Here is a 24,498-nt window from a genome sequence, read left to right on the forward strand (position 1 = left end):
AAGATGGCGGACAAAATGGCTGCGCCCAGGATCCCGATCCCCACGCGGCTGGAGGTGTCCAAGATGGCGGTCAAGATGGCTGCCCCCACGGTTCACATGCGGCGCTGCTGGCGTTAGCGGTTTTACCTTTGCAGGCGCTGACGTAGTGTCCTTTCTTCCCGCAGCCAGAGCAGGTAGCATTTTTCGCCGGGCAGCGTGCTCTGGGGTGTTTAGCCTGGCCACAAAAGTAACATTTCGGGCCCTTGGACATCGCTGCAGCAGTTGGTGCCGGGGGTGGCGGTCCCATGACCCAAGGTTGAGGCGTCCACAGTGCCGAGCGGCAAGGGGAGAATGCGTCCATATTCCGGTGGGCCGCGTCTAGCGAGAGCGCGAGGGACACTGCCTTCTTCAGGTTGATTTCGCCCTTCTCCAGCAGTCTCTGCCGGGAGTAGTCGGACTTGAGGCCCGCAACGAAAGCATCTCGGATAAGTCCCTCCGTGTCTGTCGCGGCCGATACCTCTTTACAATTGCAGGCTCGGCCGAGTATCTGTAGTGCCCGTAGGAATGCCTCCACCGATTCCCCGGATTGCTCTTTGCGGGATCTCAGGAGGTGTCTGGCATAAACCGTATTTACCAGGCGTGTGTATTGTCCTTTTAGCAGATCGATAGCCGCCGCATAGGTAGTCGCGTCCTGGATGAGCATGTAGACTTGGTGGCCCACCTTGGAGGCCACGATTTTTAGTTTGTTTCCATCTAGTGTCACCGCTGAGGCTTCCAGGTAAGCTTTGAAGCAACGCAGCCATTGTGCGAACTTGGTAGACAAACACGCCTCTTGAGGGTCTAGGTCCAGGCATGTTGGTCTGAGGGCATGCAGCAGCGCCTGCTGCTCAGCGTTTGGTGCCGTCATTTGCTGCAGCGCTGGCTGCTCAGCGTTTGGTGCTGACATTTTGTTTCTTGTTAATAAAATTGATGCGCTATTAATTACTCATAAAAGATGGAGAATTAGGAGAGTAACCAAAAAGCCTTTTATTAACAAAGAACAGTGCATGCCTCTCGTGGTTGACTGGTTTCCAAGAAGGCAGGGGACTGCAGAGCAGTCACCTTTATACCTGGGCATGTGGGTGGAGCCAGGGGCGGAGCCAGCTGAGGCATGCATAGATACAACAGTGTGCAACAACAACAACAACAGTGAACAACAATAACAGTGGTTTACCACACTCCTCGACGGGAAATGCAGAGTTGCAGGCAGATTCGAATCAATCTCGTCGCCACTGTTAGATCCGTGATTCTTTAAATAGGATGTTTCCCCAAGAACTACACGGAGGCTGTAACTTAACAATCAACAGGTGTTTACTGGAGTAGAGTACTCTCAAGACTGAAGTACAGAAGCCTGCTCTGGCTTTATATACAGGTGTGGTCACTGCCGGTACTACAGTATACAGGAGCTGTAAAACAGTTGTCTCTTAAAGGTACATACACAACAGTATCAGCCTGGAATTTGCAAGGGAGTGATGGAATAAGATAAAAAGAATTTAAAAATGTTAGGAAATCTTTGACTAATAATGAATTTACTATCTTAATTCTGTGGTTCAGAAAGACATTGGTGGGCTTTTTGAAAATAAAAAATCGTTGGCGGTCTGACTGTTGAGGCCAGTTATTTCCGCCCTATTGATTGGCAGGTTGGTCAACGGAAAACACAAATGAAATTCATACAAAGCAACCAATCATAATTTCGCTCTCTGAGTTCCTTAAGAAGGTATAAGGAAAGCAGAAGAGCAGTAGCAGAGGAGACTTTCATTCTTTCTCTGACCGTGTGGAAATGTCTGGAAGAGGAAAAACCAGCGGTAAAGCTCGGGCCAAGGCCAAGTCCCGCTCCTCCCGGGCCGGACTGCAGTTCCCTGTGGGCCGTGTTCTCAGGCTCCTGCAAAAGGCCAACTTTGCAGAGTGTGTGGGTGCCGGAGCCGCGGTCTACATGGCTGCTGTGCTCGAGTATCTGACCGCTGAAATCCTGGAGCTGGCCGGCAACACGGCCCGCGACAACAAGAAGACCCGCATCATCCCCAGACACCTGCAGCTGGCCATCCGCAATGACGAGGAGCTCAATAAGCTGCTGGGAAAGGTGACCATCGCTCAGGGTGGGGTGCTGCCTAATATCCAGGCCATGCTGCTGCCCAAGAAAACCAGCACTGCCAGCTCCAAGAGGAAGTAAAGCGGACAAGATTCAATCTAATAACCAAAGGCTCTTTTCAGAGCCACCCACTGTATCTAGGAAATGGTTGGTTACTGTTCTGTTCTATGGGTCGCAATTTTTTTTTTTATTCATTGATGGGATGTGGGCATCGCTGGCTGGCTAGGCCTGCATATAGTGCCCATCCCTAATTGCCCTTGAGAAGATGGTGGTGAGCCGCCTTCTTGAACCGCTGCAGTTCATATGGTGTAGGTACACCCACAATGCTGTTAGGGAGGGAGTTCCAGGATTTTGGTCCAGCAACAGTGAAGGAACGGTGATACAGGTCCAAGTCAGGATGGTGTGTGGCTTGGAGGGGAACTTATAGGTGGTGATGTTCCCATGCGTCTGCTGCCCTTGTCCTTCTAAGTGGTGGAGGTCGCGGGTTTGGCAGGTGCTGTTGAAGGAGCTTTGGCGAGTTGCTGCAGTGCATTTGTAGATGGTACACACGGCAGCCACAGTGCGCCGGTGGTGGAGGGAGTGAATGTTGAAGGTGGTGGATGGAGTGCCAATCAAGTGGGCTGCTTTATCCTGAATGGTGTCGAGCTTCTTGAGTGTTGTTGGAGCTGCACTCATCCAGGCAAGTGGAGAGTATTCCATCACACTCCTGACTTGTGCCTTGTAGATGGTGGAAAATCTTTGGGGAGTCAGGAGGTGAGGCACTCACCGCAGAATTCCCAGCCTCTGGCCTGCTCTTGTAGCTACAGTATTTATATGGCTGGTCCAGTTCAGTTTCTGATCAATGGTAACCCCCAGGATGTTGATAGTGGGGGGGTTCAGCGATATTAATGACATTGAATGTTAGGGGGAGATGGTTAGTCTCGCTTGTTGGAGATGGTCATTGCCTGGCACTTGTGTGGTGCGAATGTTACTTGCCACTTGTCAGCCCAAGTCTGAATGTTGTCCAGGTCTTGCTGCATATGGACACGGACTTCGTCAGTATCTGACGAGTCTCGAATGGTGCTGAACAATGTGCGAACATCCCCACTTCTGACCTTATGATGGAGGGAAGGTCATTGATGAAACAGCTGAAGATGGTTGGGCCAAGGACACTGTCCTGAGGAACTCCTGCAGTGATGTCATGTGATTGAGATGAATGACCTCCAACAACCTCAGCCAACTTCTTTTGTGCTAGGTATGATTCCAACCAATCTCAGATCTAAATTAACATCTTAAATCTTAAATTCTACTTTGAAATTCAGAGATTTGCCCATTCAGTTATCTATCCACCACTCACCTGACAATCAAACGCTGCCACACAGTAACAGAGTAACATACAATTGGTATCCTGTATGAACGAATATCCCCTCACTCACAAGCAGTACTAGTGAGTGGTCGTGCTTTTCCAATACTCACCTGTCAATCCCACACTGACACAGTACCAGAGAGTGACAGATAAAGTATCTAGTATAGCCTCACCAGACAATTTAAAAATGTCACATTGTACTAGACAGTGTCAGATACAGTATCTATCGTTTTTCGCCAGCCAATCTGCCACTGACAATGCAGAGAGTGACAGATACAGTATCTGTCCCATATTCAGCAGTGAATCCCACATTGGCACATAGTACCAGAGTGACAGAGGGAGTGTCTATCCCACACTCAATGATCAACCACACTGTTCACACTAGAATCGGATGAGCGCGTCCATCTGCTTTTAATGGTTGTTTGGAGTTTTCAGCTAGACCAATAAACTACTTGGCAATGGTTTTAAGCGGAACATAAACACGGCGCTGAGGTATCTGTCAAAATCAAAATGGTTTCTGCTGAATCATTGTCTCTTGTTGCAGCACTCGCTTTTAGCCAGTAGATGACAAAGACGTCTAATAGTTTGGAGAGTGCGGATTGTGTCCACACATCCAGACCGCCGTGAGTCTGGTGTTGGCCGAGGAGCTGGCCAAGAACGCCAGCTCCAAGTAAAACTCTACAATTTACTGACAGAAATATGGAAATCACAACGGCTGCTTTCAGAGCCACCCACAGCCTCTCTGAAGGAGCCGCCAGTTTAATGCACCGATTTCGTCAGTTTATTCATTCCGGCCAAAGTCCTGTCAATCTGGTGAGGAAATTAGCAGAAAATTAGTGAAACTGCCCCAATTTAATGTCTGTCTCTGTCGAATTTAATAATTATAAATAAAATCTTTCTTTTTTGAATGTGATGGAATGTTTCAAACTTAATTTTAAAATTGATCAATTGAGGCCAATAGTTAATTCTGTTAAGGAAATGGGATTCCAATCAATCGACCAATCCGAAGTAGCCTCAGGTTACAGCGAGTTCCGAAAGTTAGAACTGGAGACATTGCAGTCCATCCAATGACTTTATTTAAACCCTTGAATTTCACAATCCCCGACAGTATCTGTGCAGGAAGCAAACTTCAGAAGGAGAATAATCTCACAAGTTGGCCTCTTGTCACAGCAGCTCGGTTTAAACTATTGTGAGGTGGAAAGCTCCGGTTCCCCGTCACACCATCTGTCTGATATATAAAAGCTGAATGGAAACAGAACACTAAGCGCATGGACACCCAGGAAGACTAAAAGAGCATTTCACTGCGAGGGGAGAATACAGGGTCCGGCCCAAAGAGTCACTTGTAACCCCATAATAATCCTTATAATTCTGAAGCTATTCCCCACCCCAATATATCCCCGCTCCCGGTCCCAGGGCGCTGCTCTCTCTGTGAGGCGGTGGGTGGCTCTGAGAAGAGCCTTTGTTTTGTGCCCTGGATGTTGTCACTTTTCGCTGGCGCTTGGCTCCGACTTTTCCCAGTCCTTTGCCTCCTTTACCTCCTCCAGGCCGGACAATTCTTTACAGGAATATCAACTGAATGATAAACTCTCGCCGTCCTGATGAATTTATGAAGCCAGCCCGGATCTGGTTGAGAAAGGCAGAGTGTGAGAGAGGCTGGGACGAGACAGAATCAGAGTGATAGACAGAGCAGAGACAGCGTCCGCTGAGCTTCAGTTCCGCCTCCAGCTTTCATGCTTCAGCATTAAAATAGTTTCCTGCACCTCCCCCTCACCCCCACAGTGTTTAAAGTGACAGGAAGGGACCACGTGAGCTCCCCTCCCCCAGCTCTGCCAGCGGGGGCCGTTTCCTCTGTGCTCGGCTGATGATCGCTGAACACATCAGGGAGCGGAGATATCACGGGCCTGAGTAAGGGAGCAAACAGCAGCCTCCTCACAGCAGCACATCGCATTGAGACTGTGTCCGCAGATGGGCTTTGAGTCGGGGTAATTTCATCGGAAGCTGGGGATTGTTTGTAAGAGACAGATTGGAACAGGAACTAGTTCCGGAACATGGAGTGAGTGGGGGAAGGGAGAGGCCATTCTCGGGCTGTGTCTGTACAGTGTAAGATAACTTAGAATGTAAATCACCTCGCTCTTTCAAATCATTGCTGCTTTCTCCAGATCAGTCGTGAATGTTCCTGATTCAGTTCCAATCTCACCGTGTGTGTTATTATTGTTCAGTGAACAGGGAAACAGCCTGACAGTGAGGATGTGCGGAGATTCACAACGTGCATCGATTGCAGGCAGCAGGTGAGAAATGTGAAATAACACAATTCAAAAATCGGTTATTTCCTTTGGGTGCGTTGAGTTCTCCAGAACCGTGTTGCTGGTGATCGAGAGATACATTGTCGCTCCCTCAGATATATCAGTATCCGGGCTCTGAGACATTCTGTTAACTATTCAGGCAGCTCCATCGCACACACAGTAAGTAGACTATCACTCACAGAGCGCAGAGACACAGAACTGGCCTCTATCCTATTATAACAGGCAGCAGAAGCACTCAGCCCCACAGTGATCCGAATTTCCAGTGTTACATTATGAATCTCACAGTAACTTGCAGTAGTTGAATAAGATGCTGTTTCAAAGCCCAAACACATTGCACTGATAGGCATATCCATTTTCACTCCCTTACACATACGAACAGATAGACACTGATATGGTGTCAGTCCTCGCTGCTGGCTGTACACGGACAGTCAACCCGAATAACTAAAGTGTGGAGATGCCGGATTTGGAATGGGGTGGACAAATGTCAGAAGTCACACAACACCAGGTTATAGTCCAACAGCTTTATTTGAAATCACAAGCTTTCGGAGCGCTGCTCCTTCGTTAGGTGAAGTGGAGAAATGCATAAAGACACAGCTTATATAGCCAGAGAATAATGTCAGGTGTTTACAGGTAATCGAATAACTAAAATACAAGACCAGAGAGTCGGAGGTAATGGACTGAAACAAGCCTCCTCCTGAGACAGTCACAGATAATCTCAAACGAGCATTGGCCTACACAAGGTGGAGAAGGAATGGAATCCAATAGTTGCACAGAGCAAGAATAGTACAATACAAGAGACTGTCAATTACATAATAATTCTCACACTCACATACATTACCAGTATAAGAGATACAGAATCAATCCCACACTCACAACCAGTAGCAGAAATGACAGCTACAGAATAAAGCCCACACTCACAAAGCAGTGACAGACAGGTACAAAGTAAAATCTACAATCACACCAGAAACTGACAGGTACAGACAAAAGACTAGAAACTGAGTTAGAGTAAAATCCACACACACATCCTAGAAACAGAATGCTATAGAGTAAAACCCACATTCACAAACAGGTTCACAGCTATAGATAAAATCAAAACACAATTAAAAGAGACTGACAGATACAGGGTGAAACTTGCACTCACATCCCAGAGAGTGACCGGTACAGGGTGAAACCCACACACACACAAGATTAGACGGGAAGAGACAGACTAAAGTCCACATTCCCATACCAGAAACAGACAGCGACTGATTAAACCTTACTCATATAATAGAAACTACCAGATACAGCATAAATCCCCACTCACGTACTTGAAACTGACATTTACAGAGATCACACCACACTCACATACAAGAGGCAGAATGGTACAGAGTGAAACACACACTCACACAACAGAAGCTGTCAGATAAAGAATAAAACCCCAGAGACTGACAAATACAGAATAAAGCCCACATCCAAATTATAGACTCTGAATGATAAATGGGACAACAAATCTCAGGCACCAGAGAATGACAGCTAGAGATTAATGCCATTACTCACAAACCAGTGACTGACAGATGCAGAATAAATTCCACACTCCCATCCCAGAAACTGACAGGTACTGAACAAAACCCTTACCCTTACAACAGAAATTGAAAGATACAGCATAAAACCCACACTCACATATCAGAGACTGTCAGATACAGAGTGAAACTCACACTCACATACCAGAGACTGTCAGATACAGAATGAAACTCACACTCATATAACAGAGACTGTCAGATACAGAGTGAAACTCACACTGACATATCAGAGACTGTCAGATACAGAGTGAAACTTACACTCATATACCAGAGACTGTCAGATACAGAGTGAAGCTCACACTCATATACCAGAGACGGTCAGATACAGAGTAAAACTCACACTCACATACCAGAGACTGTCAGATACAGAGTGAAACTCACACTCACATATCAGAGACTGTCAGATACAGAGTGAAACTCACACTCATATACCAGAGACTGTCAGATACAGAGTGAAACTCACATACCAGAAGATCACAGGTGCAAAATAAATGCAAGATTTACATACCAGAAACTGAAGATAGTGAAACAACACAACACTCACATTCAAGAGACTGACAGATACAGAATAAAATCCACAAACACATCCAAGAGACAGTCAGCTATAAGAAAATAAGAAATAGTTATATTGCCCCTCAAGCCTGCTCCGATATTCAATAAGATCAAGGCTGAACTTCTGCCACAACTCCAATTTCCCACCCTCTCCCTAAATCCCTTGATTCCCTTAGTGCCCAAAAGTCTATGATCTCAGTCTTGAATACACTCATCGACTGAGCATCCACAGCCCCATGCAGTAGAGAATTCCAAAGATTCACTACCTTCTGAGTGGATACATTTCTCATCAACTCATTCCTAATTGTCCAATGCCTTGTCACGAGTCTATGACTTCTGGTTCTAGACTCTCCTGCCAGGGGAAACAGCCTCGCAGCATTTACCCCTGTCAAACACTCTATAATTTGAAATGTTTCAATGAGATCACCTCTCATTCTTCTAAACTCCACAGAATATATGCCCATTATAATCAATCTCTCCTCATAGAACAGCCTAGGAATCAATCTCGTGAACACTTGATACACCCCATCTAGAGCATGTAAACCCTGCCTTAGCTAAGGAGACCAAAATATGCAAAGTGCTCCAGTTATGGTATAACCAAAGGCCTACAAAATTGCAGCACACATACGTATACTTTTACTGCGACCCCTTTGCAATAAATGCAAACATTCCTTTTACCATTCTAATTGTACCTGCATGTTAACTTTCTGTGATTCGTGTAAAAGGACACTCCAATCCATCTGAATAGGGACAGAGAAAAACCCATACTCATATATCAGAGACAGTCATGAATAGAGTAAAATCCTGAATCATATAACAGAAACTGACAGATACATAATACAACATAGCCACACATACCGGAAAACAACAGGTTCAAAATAAAGCCCATATTCACATACTAGACACTGACTGTTACAAAGAAAAACCCACACTCACACCCCAGAGACAGAGAAGTACAGAGTAAAACACACACACACGTGGCACAAACTGAATATTACAGACAAAAACCCACACTCACATCCCAGAGATATAAGCATTAGAAACAGGAGTAGGTCAAATGGCCCCTCAAGCATCACAGATATAGAATAAAGCCACACTCACACACCAGAGACTGTCAGGTACAGAATGACCACCCACATTTCCATGACAGAAACAGACAGGTAAAGATTAAAACCTGGCACTCGGAAACCAGAATCTGACAGATATAGAGTAAAGCCCACCCTCGCACACCAAAGACAAACAGATAGAGAGTAAAATGCGTAAACACATCTCAGAGTATTACAGATATAGATTAAAACCCACACACACATTCCTGAGTATGATAGATACAGAGTAAAACCCAAAAATACATCTCAGAGTATGACAGATACAGAGAAAAACACACATTCACATCCCAGAGTATGACGTATAGAGTGAACCCCCCACCGCACATCCCAGATTGTGACATTTACAGAGTAATACCCTGACACACATCCCAAAGTATAACATTGCAGAGTAAAACACACACTCACATCCCAGAGTATGACATATACAGAGTAAACACCCCACCACACAACTAAGATTGTGACATTTACAGAGTAATACCCTGACACACATCCCAAAGTATAACATTACAGAGTAAAACACACACTCACATCCCAGAGTATGACAGATACAGAGTAAACCCCCCACCACACAACTAAGATTGTGACATTTACAGAGTAATACCCTGACACACATCCCAAAGTATAACATTGCAGAGTAAAACCCACACTCACATCCCAGAGTATGACATATACAGAGTAAACACCCCACCATACACCACAGATAACGACATTTACAGGGAAAAACCTAACACACATCCCATAATATAACATTTACAGAGTAAAACCCACACTCAACTCACAGAGACAGACAGATACACGGTAAAACCCACACTCACACCAAAGACTGAGAGATAAATAGTAAGTCCCACATTCACATACCATAGACGAAGAGATAGAGTAAAACTGACACACACATTCCAGAAACTAGTAGGTATTAATTCAAATACTCACACATTCAACAGAGACTAAAAAGTACATATTCCAACCCACTCGCACATACAAGAAACAAAAATGTACAAAATAAAGCCCGTCCTAACAAACCAGACACTGAGAGGTACAAAGAAAAACACACACTCAGATATCAGAAACTGACAGAGACAGAATAATCTCACACTCACACAACTGTGACTGACTGATACAGAAGAAACCCACACTCAATTACCAGAAGCTGATAGGTACATAAAAAAACACAACATTGCATAGCAGAAAAAGAAGATAGTGAAAAAGACACTCACATAGTAGAGTTTGACAGATAAAGACAAAAACCCACACTCACAAACCAGAAACTTACAGATTCAGAGTAAACACTTTTTCAATAGCAGAAATTGACAGATAGAAAGGAAAACCCACTCTCATCTATCAGAAACTGACTGGTTCTGAATAAAAGCAGTACTAGCATACAAGAGATCAATGGGTACAGAATAGAACCCACGTTTACAAACCAAAGACAGACAGAAACAGAATAAAACCCATTCTCACAGAACAGTAATTGGAAGATGCAGAATAAAACCCACACTCACATATCAGAGACTGACTGGTAGAGTAAAACCTAAAATTCACATATCAGAAACTGACAGTTACAGTGAAAAACCCACACTCTCTCATCAGAAACTGACAGGTACAGAGTGAAACCCACATTCACCATCCAGAGACTGACAGGTGCAGGTTGAATCACACACTGACACAGAGTATCGGAGTGTGACAGACACAGAATGAGTCCCCCACACACATGCAATACCAGAAAATAATAGAGATACAATGAATCCCACACTGACACCGATTATTAAAGACTGACTGGTACAGAATGAATCTCACTCTCACACAAAGTCCAAAGATTGACAGAGAATGTACCTCACTGTCACATTTAGTACTAGACACTGACAAATACAGAATCAAATACACAATGACAAGAGTATCAGAGACATATATACAGAATGATTCTCACTCTCACACAAAGTACCAAAGACTGACAGACACATAATTAATACTGAATGCATCTCATTGTCACATACTGAACCAGAAACAGACAAATCCAGAATTAATCAAACTCTGACAAAGTGTATCAAAGTCTAAGAGATAATGATTGTATATAACAATCACATACGATACCAAAGATTAACAGACAGAAAATAAATCAATTTCTCCCATAGTGTATCAGAGACAGACAGTTATATAATGATTTCCAAATTCTTCTGCCGTGCCAGAGCTGACTGATATAGAATACAGCTCAGTCTCAAATACAGTATCAGAGACTGACAGATACAGAATGAATCTCACACTAACAGCATCAGAGTCAGACAGGTACAGAATGAATCCCACAATCATATACAGTACCAGAAAATGATAGAGACACAATGATCCCCACTCTGATACAGAGAATTAAAGACTGACTGATACAGAATGGATCTCACTTTCAAACATAATAACAGAGACTGAGAGATACAGAATGTATCTCACTGTCACATGGAGTATCAGACACTGACTAACACAGAATCAATCCCACACTGACACAGATTATCAGGGACTGACAGGTATAGAATTAATCTCATGCTCTCATATGGTATCAGAGATTGACAGATATCTCACACTCACATAGAGCACCAGATAGTGACAGAGACAGAATTAATCTAACTCTCACATACAGTATCAGAGACTGACAGGTAAAGAATAAATCCCAAACTGACAGATATATAATAAATCTCAATCTCACATACAGTATATCAGATTGGCAGAGAGTGAGAATGAATCTCACACTGACACAGAGTATCAGACGGTGACAGACCCAGAATTAATACAGACTGGCACACAGTACAGGAAAATGATAGAGACACCATTAACCCCACATTAAAGGCTGATTGTTATAGAATGAATCTCCCTCTCATATACAGCACCAGAGAATGACAGATATATAATTACTCTAACAAGCACATACAGAACAGAGGCTGACAGAGAGAGAATGAATCTTACAGTAACACACAGCATCATAGGGCCTGGCAGATACAGAATGAGTCCACAATCACATGCAGTACAATTGATTTACAGATAGATTCAGTCCCACACTCTGATACAGTAGCAGATACTAGCAGAAATGGAATTAATTTCAAAATAACATCAAGTGCCAGAGTCTGACAGATGCAGGACAAATCCCACATTCATAAACCGAGTAAGTAGCAGATACATGCGGAATTCTTCGGTGAAAGACAGTACGAGAGACTGACAGATTCAGCACTAATACGACACTAACCTGCAGTCCCAGAGACTGACAAATACAGAATGAATCTCACACTCACACTCAGTACCAGAGACTGACATCTTAGACTTAGACTTGCACAACGTCCCAGTGAATGACAGAAACAGAATGAATCCCACACTACACTCAGTACCAGAGACTGACAGATCCAGAATTAATCTTAGACATGCACACCATCCCAGTGAATGACAGATACAGACTGAATCTCAAACTCGCACATCCCAGTGACAGACAGATACAGAATTAATATCACACACACGTACAGTACCAGAGAATGACAGATTCTGAATGAATCCCAACACTGACACACGGTACCAGAGTCTGACGGATACAGATGGAATCCCACACTGACACATGGTATCAGTGACGGACAGGAAACGAATGGATCCCACACTCACATACTGTAACAGAGATTCAGATTGAGAATGATTCCCACACTTACATAAATCACCAGAGACTGAATAACACAGAACTATTCCAATACACACACTCACAATACTAGAGACTGTCAGATATTGAACTAAATTGGCGGAGACCACACCGCAAGACGTGAATATAGTGCACTGGTTGAAGGAAGTACATCTAAATTGTTGTCTCGTCCGGAAGAAGTGCTTGGGACCCTGGATAATGGCCTGGGAAATGGTGAATGGACAGATGCACTTGCAATGACCTTTCTGACTGCAGGGGTCGTGCTGGTGACAAAAGCTCAATCTGATTGGATACATAAAGAAGCCAATCAGAGAGATGCAGAACAATGGCATTTCACATCACTCTTCACCAGCCAATCACAACCATTGCCTTCACCCATCCCTCATTAGCATAGGACTGTGGGGGCTGCCTATTTATTCCGAGCGCGGAGCGGGTTTGTGTCATTTTGTTCCTGAATTCGAGTTTGAGAATGGTTGATGAAAAGAAAACAGTTGCCAAGAAGGGCGCCAAGAAAACGGTCACTAAACCGGCAGCGAAGGGCGGCAAGAAGCGCAGGAAGTCGAGGAAGGAGAGTTACTCCATCTACATCTACAAAGTGATGAAGCAGGTTCACCCCGACACCGGCATCTCCTCAAAGGCCATGGGGATCATGAACTCGTTTGTGAACGATATTTTCGAGCGCATCGCGGGTGAGGCTTCCCGCCTGGCCCATTACAACAAGCGGCGCACCATCAGCTCCCGGGAGATCCAGACCGCCGTGCGCCTGCTGCTGCCCGGGGAGCTGGCCAAGCACGCCGTGTCGGAAGGCACAAAGGCGGTGACCAAATACACCAGCTCCAAGTAAAACTGCACGCTGTGCTGAAAGAACAAACCCAAAACGCAACGGTTCTTTTAAGAGCCACCCACAATCTCTCTGAAAGAGCTACACAAACACATCTCCCTTTAGGCTCAATTTACTGTAATTATTTCCGTAACAAGTGTGTTTGGGAACGTTTAAAGTTCCAGCTGTAGATTTAGTTTTGTCTTTTCAGATAAGCAGTTTCGCTGACCGGATCGACCTTAGTGTCGCTGTTGTATTTCCCGTCCAGTAAATTACAAACACGGTCCCTGATCGCTCTTTCCCTTTACTCTCAGACCCGTTCACTTGCAGCGCCTTCCGACGAATTAAAAGCTTGTTTTCGAGAGGAGACTCTGATTTCATTCACCTCAATCTCTATAAAAACATTTTCATTTTTTCAATGCCAGTTGTGGTCAATCATTTTATTAACCCGAGAATTCCTTTATTGTAACAACCCTGAATGGGGGTTCTTAGAGACCAGAACGGGGTCAGTTTGATCACTCTGTCCATCTTCTCTTCTCACAGCAGGACACCCAGATCTAGTTTCACTCCTGCAGCAGCGCCTGTGCAAAGGATCGATCGATAATCTGAATCCTCACTTTTACAAAGATTGAGCAGGAATGTGTCCCGTTACAGAATCAATGGGGATTTAATCCCGCCCGTGAAGTTTCGATATTGAACCCGGAATTAATCCTGATTGTAACAGCCTAGAATTTGCACGGATGAGATGGAATAAGACACAAGGAATTATTTAGAACTCCTTGGCTATGAGTAAATTTATTCAGGAAAATATTGGCGGGCTTTTTGAAATTAAAAAATCGTTGGCGATCTGAATGTTGAGGCAGTTATTGCCGCCCTGTTTTGATTGGCGGGAAAAGCAGACTGTGATTGGTCACCGGAAAGCACCAATGAAATTCACCACAGAGCGACCAATCACAAGTACGCTCTCTGCATTCCTCCAGAAGGCATAAGAAGGGCAGATATGGGAGGAGATTTTCATTCTTTCTTTCAAGGAGTGAATTGTGGAAATGTCTGGAAGAGGAAAAACCGGCGGTAAAGCTCGGGCCAAGGCTAAGTCTCGCTCATCCCGGGCCGGACTACAGTTCCCTGTGGGTCGTGTTCACAGGCTCCTGCGAAAGGGCAACTACGCTGAGCGTGTGGGTGCCGGAGCCCCGGTCTACATGGCTGCTGTGCTCGAGTATCTGACCGCTGAAATCCTGGAGCTGGCCGGCAACGCGGCCCGCGACAACAAGAAGACCCGCATCATCCCCAGACACCTGCAGCTGGCCATCCGCAATGATGAGGAGCTCAACAAGCTGCTTGGAAAGGTGACCATCGCTCAGGGCGGGGTGCTGCCTAATATCCAGGCCGTGCTGCTGCCCAAGAAAACCAGCACTGCCAGCTCCAAGAGCAAGTAAAGCGGACAAGATTCAATCTAATAACCCAAAGGCTCTTTTCAGAGCCACCCACTTTATCTGTGAAAGAGCTGGTTACTGTTCAAACATATTCGGCTCTAAACAGGACACTGTCGAGCATGTAGAAATCTAGATCTACAAACACTAGCGGGCTTGCTGTGAGCGAATATTCAGATCGGTGATTCAATATAGAGAAGGTCTGGCTTCAGAGTAAAACAAAACACACGGAACCTGAACGTGAGACCGGCACTCAATGAACATGTTATTGGGAGAGCCGAATATGAACGGATGTTTAGAACCGAGTAGAAATTGAGTGAGCGGTGGATGGGCTTACCGTTCGTTGTTGGGACAATAATTCCATCGGGAGAAATATATACATCCGGAACCATACAAACATTTCCCCTTTTATTTGGCAGAATCGAACCAGAATTGGAGCTCTGGTTAATTTAAAATATTTCCAATAGTAACTAAAGTTCCCGCCTGTCCCCGCATTAAGAGCTGGCTTTAAAGGTGAGAGTCAGACTTCAGACACCTCGTTCTCTCGAATCTATCCCAGTATGTGAAGTTGGATCAATTTACTATCAGAAATTACGTAGTTTCCGACTCACACTGGGCGAGTTCATTCAGTCTATTGGGCAGCTCACTCACATTTCAACCGAGATCATAAACGCACCTTCAGATATTCACTGCCCCCACTATAAATCCCCAGTTACATTAACACAAGACTTGCACGGTGTGTGCACAGACCAATTTGCCTTGCGCCGATCGCAGCTCTTTCCTTTGCTGGTTTGGTGGCTCTTAAAAGAGCCGTTGTTGTATCTGGTGCTATAGTCTGGAGCCGGGCAGAGTGAGTTTAGGCGCGCTCCCCGCGGATGCGGCGAGCCAGCTGGATATCTTTGGGCATGATGGTGACTCGCTTGGCATGGATGGCGCACAGGTTGGTGTCCTCAAAGAGCCCCACCAGGTAAGCCTCGCTGGCCTCCTGCAGGGCCATGACGGCCGAGCTCTGGAAGCGCAGGTCGGTCTTGAAGTCCTGAGCGATCTCCCGCACCAGGCGCTGGAAGGGCAGTTTGCGGATCAGCAGCTCGGTGGATTTCTGGTAGCGGCGGATCTCCCTCAGAGCCACAGTGCCGGGTCTGTAGCGATGGGGCTTCTTTACTCCGCCCGTAGCTGGAGCGCTCTTCCGGGCCGCTTTGGTCGCCAGCTGTTTGCGAGGAGCTTTGCCTCCGGTCGATTTGCGCGCTGTCTGCTTGGTCCTGGCCATTTTCTGAACCGATCTCAGCACAATCTGGAACACACGGACTGTTAATGCGGAATCTGCTGTTTGTCCGCCTTGTTATACTCAGTGAGGGACCGCCCCGAGCACTGATTGGCTGGAGACCGGCGCCCAGACACTTTCATCCCAATTCTGACCAGTCAATGAAACGCTGGACTCTCAGACCCCGATTGGCTGAGCTGGGATTAATCGCCCATTTCAAAAGGCCCGCCAATTTTAGTGCAGGAAATAACCGTTTTGACACAAATCAATTTTATCCTGCACAAATTGAAAGGATCATTGCCGGAATCATTGAAGGTTTTAAATGTACCTTCTTGGGCTTGGTGCTTTAGGGCCCTTCTCCCTCTGGGCTGTTGATGCTGACAGGAGCGGGGAAAGGGACCCGCGCCAATCTCCCGCTCTTCCACTCGATTCCTCTCACCTCTCCTCTCCAGCCAATTCAGAATTTCCCTCCGCCCGTCCCATTGTGAGGTTAGCCGCCGCTTTCAGGGGAGAGGATCAGAAATCAGTCGCTTCTCTCTGTCCCCGTGGAGCCTGTGAGAAGGGCTTGGCCAATAATCTGTCATTCGGGAACTGTGCAGTGAGAGATCTGATACTCGGCACATTTTAAATTGCTGAATGGAGATTTATTGCCGCCGGTTTCAGTTAAGAGGCTGACAAATTAAACCTGTTCATAGAACAGCGCAAGGAATGTGTGACGGTGAACGCAGAATAACAGAACGAAGGCCCGACCAGCCTGCTGATTATTACAATTATAATCATTACAGTACAAGACAATGAACAAATGTATAGATGTGATGTGGCTTTTCACTGAGGAGAAAATGTGCCGTCTGGGCAAATAATCCTCTCTCGAACCTTGGTGCAACCGAAAGCTAAATTCGGAAATTCCAAAATCCACAACGCAGCGCAATCCGTTTCTAATATTTCTGGCTACAATCTATTTCTGACCACAATCTAACCCCGCTCCCGTCGCAAGGTCACTGCTCTCTCTGTGAGGCGTTGGGTGGCTCTTAAAAGAGCCTTTGTGTTGTGTTTGGTAAAAAGAGTCGAGTTGTTCAGCCGCCGAATCCATAGAGAGTGCGGCCCTGCCTTTTCAGAGCATACACCACATCCATGGCAGTGACCGTCTTGCGCTTGGCGTGCTCAGTGTAGGTGACCGCATCCCTGATCACATTCTCCAGAAAAACCTTCAGCACCCCGCGGGTCTCCTCGTAGATCAGACCCGAGATCCGCTTGACACCGCCACGGCGAGCCAGGCGGCGGATGGCTGGTTTGGTGATGCCCTGGATGTTGTCACGGAGCACTTTACGGTGTCGCTTGGCTCCGCCTTTGCCAAGTCCTTTGCCTCCTTTACCACGTCCAGTCATGATGATTCTTCAGTCAAATTTCTGCTGAATGAAAAACGAAAGGCTTCTGGCTGCTCTTATATACAGCCGACTCCGACCTGACTGAGATAGCGCAGAGTGAGAGAGGCGGGGAGGGGAGGATACAGAGTGAGAGATTGAACAGAGAGAGCTGGAGGGGAGGAGACAATTTCAAGAGTGACAGACAGAGCAGAGAGCGGCCTCTGATCTTCCAGCTCCACCTCCAGCTTTCTGCAACCGCCAATTTCAAACCGTTTATCGACAGTAGAACGGAAACCCAGCGCTCCGCACAAACCCTTACAGAGTCGGACTTTATATTCAAGGGTTTCCTGAAACCAGAAGCTTTTTAAATAAGGTCCTGTTACAATTAACTACCAGTAATATTCCCGCCTATATACAGTCCCTTCGATCACAAGTCATCCCGTCTCCTTCCATGTCAATCTCTGACCTTATTCCATCTCCCCTCACAGGCGGGTTCAGCAGTTTACAAACACTTTATTCCAGGTGATTTGGAGAATCTCAGGTGTTGGGGTTTGAGTTGTGACGTGGGGTATCTCCGCCAGTGTCACCGTCTCACCCTGAACCTGTGAACCCCTGAAAATGACCATAACCTGAGACTGGAGCCGAACACCCCACCCCCAGTTAGAGTGAGGCCCGGCCCGGACATCCCATTCTCTGTGTTTTATTGCAGACACTGGAGCAGGGGTGGGTGCAGCGAATGTCTGCGAGTCACCAGGGAGCCGCGGTTCATTTGAAATGATTTCAATCGGGAATCTGAGCCCGGCCCCGCGACATGAATCATCTGTGTTAGATCAGTGTGTTAATGGAGACACGGAATGCAGGAGTTGATTTAACAAGTGTTTATTGAACAAAGTCTGGTGGTGAACTAACTACACAAGACGCTATACAGGCTTATATACCTGAGTGGTTACTACTGGTACTACAGTATACAGGGGCTTCAAAAACATAGTTCCTCTTAAAGGTACATACACTACAATTCCTCCCCTTTTTGATAAATAGTACATAACATTTTAAGTAATCATTAAATAACATTTTTACAAGAACAGTAATATACACATTTGCTGAAGTTAATCAATTACAAATTCAGTCTCTCTGGAGGCTTCCTGACTCGGTCCGGATAACGCCTCGGTGGTGTAGTAGGTTCTTTTGGCAAGGTCGATTTGGCTTCAATGCCAGTGTCGGGTTCATCTGGTTCCAGTATCACCGGATCGGAGGTAGATACTATGGGTATCTCTGCTTAATCACTAGGCATATAGAGTTGTGGTGTAGGTTGTCCTTTTTCGGATGACTCTATGATCTGGTCAGCATGGCGCCTTATTATGCTTTCTCCAATGTCCACGGTATACATCAGCGGTCCTCGTCGTGTGCAAATAGTTCCAGGGTGCCATTTCTCGGTACGGTAGTCCCGGGCCAAATCTGGTTGACCTAACTGGAAGGTTCTAGTTGGCCGTTCATTCATGCTTTGAAATTGCCGGTTCTCTACGTCCCTTCTGACGTTTGGCTTGACCAAATCCAGCCGGCATCTTTGGCTTCTATTGAAAAACATCATGGCAGGGGTTTGGTTTGTAACCACATGTGTTGCATTCCTGTATGCAAACAAGAATTTATCTACCTTATGTTGTAGATTTATGTCTTCATTACCCATGGCCTTTATGGCCTTCTTGAAGGCCTGGACAAACCTTTCAGCCAATCCACTGGTGGCGGGATGGTATGAGGCGGACGTGTAGTGCTTAACCCCATTGTTTTTTAAGAACTTCCTGAATTCTTCGGATACAAATTGCAGTCCATTATCAGAACAGATCTGTTCAGGCAGCCCATTCCTGGCGAATATGGTCCTTAATACTGTGATGGTTTTTTCCGTGGTGGTGGAGGACATCTTTATTACCTCCGGCCACTTGGAGTGTGCATCCACTGCGATTAAGAACATTGAGTCCATAAATGGACCAGCAAAGTCGATATGTACCCTTTGCCATGGAGATGAGGGCCACTCCCATGGATGTAGAGGGGCTTGTGGTGGGGCATTTTGGACCTTCTCACATCCTAGACAGCTCTTGGTCATTTCTTCGATGTCTCCATCGATACCTGGCCACCACACAAACGCTCTGGCTAAGTTCTTCATTTTCACTCCACCCAGATGCCCCTCGTGAAGCTCCTTTAGCACTCTATCCTTGAGTTTGGGTGGGATCACCACTCTGGATCCACACATCAAGTTTCCTCGGCACACTGACAGCTGTTCCCTTCTTTGCGAGAATGCTGGCAACAGTGGTTCGCCATGTGCTGGCCATCCCTTCACGGTTAAATCGTAGACTCGTGAGAGAGTCGGGACATTTCGCGTTTCCTTTTCAATGGTAGAATTTGTCACCAGTAGACATTCCACTATGGTCGAGTGGAACATCTCCACTGGGTCCACTGTAGGTGCCTCTTCCACCGTTGGCAACGGTAGACGTGATAACCTTTCAACATTCCCATGCTGTTTTGTCCCTTTGTATTCTATGTCATATTGGTGTGCTCCTAGGAAAAGGGACCACCTCTGTAGCCTTTGCGCTGTCATAATGGGAACGCACTTTTTAGGGTTGAATATGGAGATGAGGGGTTGATGGTCAGTCAACAAGGTAAACTTTTGTCCGTGTAGGTAATGGTTGAATTTCTTCACCCCCCACACCAGGCTGAGTGCCTCCCTGTCGATCTGGGCATAGTTACGCTCAGCTGAGTTCAATGAGCGTGACGCAAAAGCTATCGGCCGCTCCGAGCCATCAGGGAATCTATGCAATAAGGGGATGCATCGCATGCCAGTCAGATTGGCAGTGATGGGTTGTAATGAGCCAACACTTCCCTGGACGTGATCAAGCTTTTGCATTTATGGAAGGCACGTTTACAGTCTTCGCTCCATTTCCAAACTACTCCCGTTTGTAGCAGTGCGTTAAGAGGGTGCAGAACCATCGACAAGTTCGGTAAAAATTTATGATAGTAATTTACTAATCCCAGGAACAACCTTAATTGTGAGACATTTTCAGGCGCTGGGGCCTTTACGACCGCTTCAATTTTTACAGGTGACTTATGCAACCCTTCTTCGTTAATGACATGGCCACAATATGATATTTGTTTCAGCAAAAATTCGCACTTGGGGCGATTTGCTCGTAGGCCCCGTTCTCTCAGCCTTGTGAGCACCTGCTCCAAGTTGGCAAGGTGCTCGTTGTCGTTTTCTCCTGTTCCAAGGATGTCGTTTAGGTAGCATTGAGTTCCCGGAATCCCTTGCAGCACTTGCTCCATAGCTCTTTGCCAGATAGCCGGAGCTGATGCCACTCTGAAAACCAGTTGATTGTACTGGTACAGGCCTTTGTGTGTGTTTATCGTGAGATACTTTTTAGAGGCCTCCTCACCCTCCATCTGTAGATATGGCTGTGCTAAGTCAATTTTGTTGAAACGTTTCCCTCCGGATAATGAGGTGAAAATATCTTCTATCCTCGGAAGAGGATACTGTACCATGTGAAGAACCATGTTTACAGTCACCTTGAAGTCCCCACAGATGCGAATTTTTCTCTGTTCTTCAGATTTATCTTTATTCAACGTTTTCTTCATGACCGGGACAATAGGTGTTGCCCACTCGCTCCAATCTACCTTGGATAACACGCCTGCTTTTTCCAAATTCTCCAGCTCTGCCTCGACGGCTGTTCGAATTGCATATGGCACCGGCCTTGCCTTAAAAAACTTGGGAATTGCCGCATCTTCCACTTTTATTGAGGTGGTGGTGCCTTTCAGGGTTCCTAGTTCCTGTTGAAACACTTCTTTTGTGTTAGCCAAGATTTCTTTCAATTGTCCAGGTATGACGTCATCATCGTTTTTTTTCTTACTAGTCACCGTCAGTGCCTGAATGGAGTGCCAGTCTAAACGTATCTTTCTGATCCATTCACATCCCAACAACGGTGGACCACCATCTTGCAGAACGTATAAATACAACTTCTGTATTTCTTTGCCGTTGTATACAACAGGCACCCCTTTTTTCCCTCTGGGGTATACTTTCTGCCCCGTATATTTCTTCAAGATAATGGATGTGTCTTTCAAAGGTATATGGGGAAATAGCCGCTCATAATCCCATCGACTCATGACGGTCAGAGCTGATCCTGCATCTAGCTTCATTTTGACTGGGGACCCCGCTATCATGAGGGTAACCCAAATGGTCTGGTAATCTTCTTTGGCAATTACATTATGTAATTTGAGACAGCTTAGTCTCTTGCTTCCGGAGTCACTATCGCTCTTCTGGTCTTCGGAGCTACTGTCCGTCATCATTTGTACCTTTCTGTACTTTTCCTTATTGACCTTTTTACTGTCAGCGGATTTCTTTCCAGGTCTGCATACACGTGCAATGTGTCCCATCTTTCCGCATTGCCTGCATGCTTTGTCCTTGAACCAGCAGTCTTTCTGGTCATGGGTGCATCTGCCGCAGCGATAACATCTCTCGAAACCCCGTGTCATTTCATGGGTGCCGAAGTCTTGTGGCTTTTGCTGTGTCTCTGCAGCTCCTCTTGCTGCTGCTTCATATGATACAGCCACACTGAAAGCCTTGTCCAGTGTCAAAACTTTCTCAGAAAGTAGTCTTTTCTGTGTTCCTTCACTTAGGAGACCACAGACGAATTTGTCTCGTAGAGAATCTGCCAGTCCTGCCCCGAATTGGCAGTGCTTTGACAGCTTTCGTAATTCGGTGAGGTAATCAGCATTACTTTCATTCTTGTGCTGATTCCTCCTGAAGAATTTGAATCGTTCCGCTATCAGCAGCAGTGTTGGGTTTAAGTGCTCCTGTAAGATATCAACAATCTCCTTAAAATTCTTGTCCATCGGTTTGGCTGGAGTAATCAAGTTTTGTAACAGCCCGTATGTCCTTGCGCCCATCAGATTTAGAAGTACCGATGCCTTTTTATCATCCGCTTCTTCATTCGCCTTGCAATATACCTCCACTCTTTCCACATATGTGGTCCAATATTCTATATCAGTATCGAAAGCAGTAATATTGCCAGTCTTCAGCATCTGGAAAATCTAAAATGGCGCTTTCCGCGCTTTTCCTCCATCCCCGATGGATCAAAATGGCACCTCCCACGCGTTTCTGCGGCTGCTGCCACCGCTGTTCTCCGCGGTTCCCGTTGCGACCTGCAGCTTTTCGCGGTATTTCTATTAAAAAAAAAAATTTTTTATATATATCTCTTCAATAGTTTCTCCGTTACTTGGAGAACCATTCCCGTCATGGAGCGGACTCTCTGGGACTTTCCCATCCCTCTGCTCGGCCTGAACGCCGACCTGCTTTGCAGCACCGGCCGCGCCCTGAGTGCTCCACCCTCTCTCTCTCCTTCCTTCTGCTTCCCAACTCGCTGCCCGGCCCCGTTGCAGAGCCACCCGATCGAGCTCTAGCCCGCCGCAGCCCAGGAAGGATCAGTGCACTACCTGCCACCAGCCTGTTTAGCTGGTGAAACCACAGCTTCCCTTTCTTTTTTCTTGCCTCTGGCTTCGACCTTTGTCTGAGGAATCGATCTCCTTGAGGTGCTGCCGAATTGCAGGTAAGTTCGTTTCTAACTCATCGCCACTGTTAGATCCGTGTGTTAATGGAGACACGGAATGCAGGAGTTGATTTAGCAAGTGTTTACTGAACAAAGTCTGGAGGTGAACTAACTACACAAGACGCTATACAGGCTTATATACACGAGTGGTTACTACTGGTACTGCAGTATACAGGGGCTTCAAAAACATAGTTCCTCTTAAAGGTACATACACTACAATCTGATTCCGTGATCAGCTCTTTTTGGAAAGACGTGGGTGGCTCTGAGAAGAGCCTTTGGGTTCAGATGTTTACAAGTTGTCCTTTTTATTTTCTTTTGGGCGCTGCTTTCTGAGGCTTTGCTGATTTGGGCTTGGCCTTGGGTTTTTCCACCTTCTTGGCCGCCTTCACCATTCCGCCTCTAGCCTTCTTGTGGCTCTTGGGCTTCTTCGCCGCCGCCTTCTTCCCAGCCGCCGCTTTCGCTGTCTTTTTTGACGTTGCTGCTTTCATGGTGATCGTTTTCTTGGCTGCTGGTTTCTTAGCTGGAGATTTCTTGGCTGCTGGTTTCTTGGCTGGAGATTTCTTGGCTGCTGGTTTCTTGGCTGGAGATTTCTTGGCTGCTGGTTTCTTGGCTGCAGATTTCTTGGCTGCTGGTTTCTTCACCTTCTTTCCCTCTTTCCGCTGGGATTCCTTCTTAGCGAGCCTGAAGGAGCCCGCGGCGCCCGTGCCCTTGGTCTGCTCCAGGAAGCCGTTTTCCACTTTCCTCTTGATAATTAAATTGATCAGTGAACGCTGCCTCAGCACATCGACACCGTTGGCAGCCAGAGCCTTCTTTATCGCCGCCAGGGACATCCCCTTGCGATCGCTGCCACTCGCCACAACCTTGAGGATCTGTTCGCCCAACGTGGGACCGGCAGGCTTGGAGCGGGGAGCCGCTTTCTTCTTCTTGCTGGGAGCCTTGGTTTGAGCGGCGGCGGCAGAAGGAGCCGTTTCAGCGGCTGCGGTCTCAGTCATGTCCGCGACTCTGTCGAAAATCTCTCTGACAGTCAGAGCTGGGTCAGAAATGAGACGAGAGGCGGCGGCACAGAGCTACTTATAGGCAGCGAGCGGACGGGGCGGAGACATCCTGCTGTCAGCTCCCGGCCCCTCCAGCCCCTCTGTGTTTCTCTGTCCTTATTAACTCTCCGATTCCAATTAAACTCGGGCACTCCACATTCCCAGACTGGCCTCTTTCTGTCTGGAAGACTGGGATGTTTGCTGTCGAGAAAGTTTCATCAGAATTCAAGACAACAATTTCGATTTAAAGCCCTTTCATTGCTGCACTGATCGCGCTCTCTCACCCAATCGCGGAAATGTTCGCTGTTTGTCGACTGAAATTTGAAATCAACTAAAACTTCACGTTTAATTCCCACTTCAGGGCTGAGCAGGGG

General features: G+C 46.4%; 2 protein-coding genes across 2 annotated transcripts; both read right to left on the reverse strand.

The window, feature by feature from the left end:
- Positions 1–15,704: 15,704 nt before the first annotated feature.
- LOC147083671 (histone H3) lies at positions 15,705–16,172 on the reverse strand. Its single transcript, XM_085980136.1, has one exon. The coding sequence runs from the start codon at positions 16,145–16,147 to the stop codon at positions 15,737–15,739; it is 411 nt and encodes a 136-aa protein (XP_085836262.1). The 5' UTR covers positions 16,148–16,172; the 3' UTR covers positions 15,705–15,736.
- Positions 16,173–22,597: 6,425 nt separating this feature from the next.
- LOC147083672 (histone H1-like) lies at positions 22,598–24,117 on the reverse strand. Its single transcript, XM_085980143.1, has one exon. The coding sequence runs from the start codon at positions 24,080–24,082 to the stop codon at positions 23,396–23,398; it is 687 nt and encodes a 228-aa protein (XP_085836269.1). The 5' UTR covers positions 24,083–24,117; the 3' UTR covers positions 22,598–23,395.
- Positions 24,118–24,498: the final 381 nt, after the last annotated feature.

The sequence above is a fragment of the Somniosus microcephalus genome, unplaced genomic scaffold, assembly GCF_052327205.1.
Source record: "Somniosus microcephalus isolate GS21.2 unplaced genomic scaffold, FLI_Smic_1.0 scaffold46, whole genome shotgun sequence".
Lineage (NCBI taxonomy): Eukaryota > Metazoa > Chordata > Chondrichthyes > Squaliformes > Somniosidae > Somniosus > Somniosus microcephalus.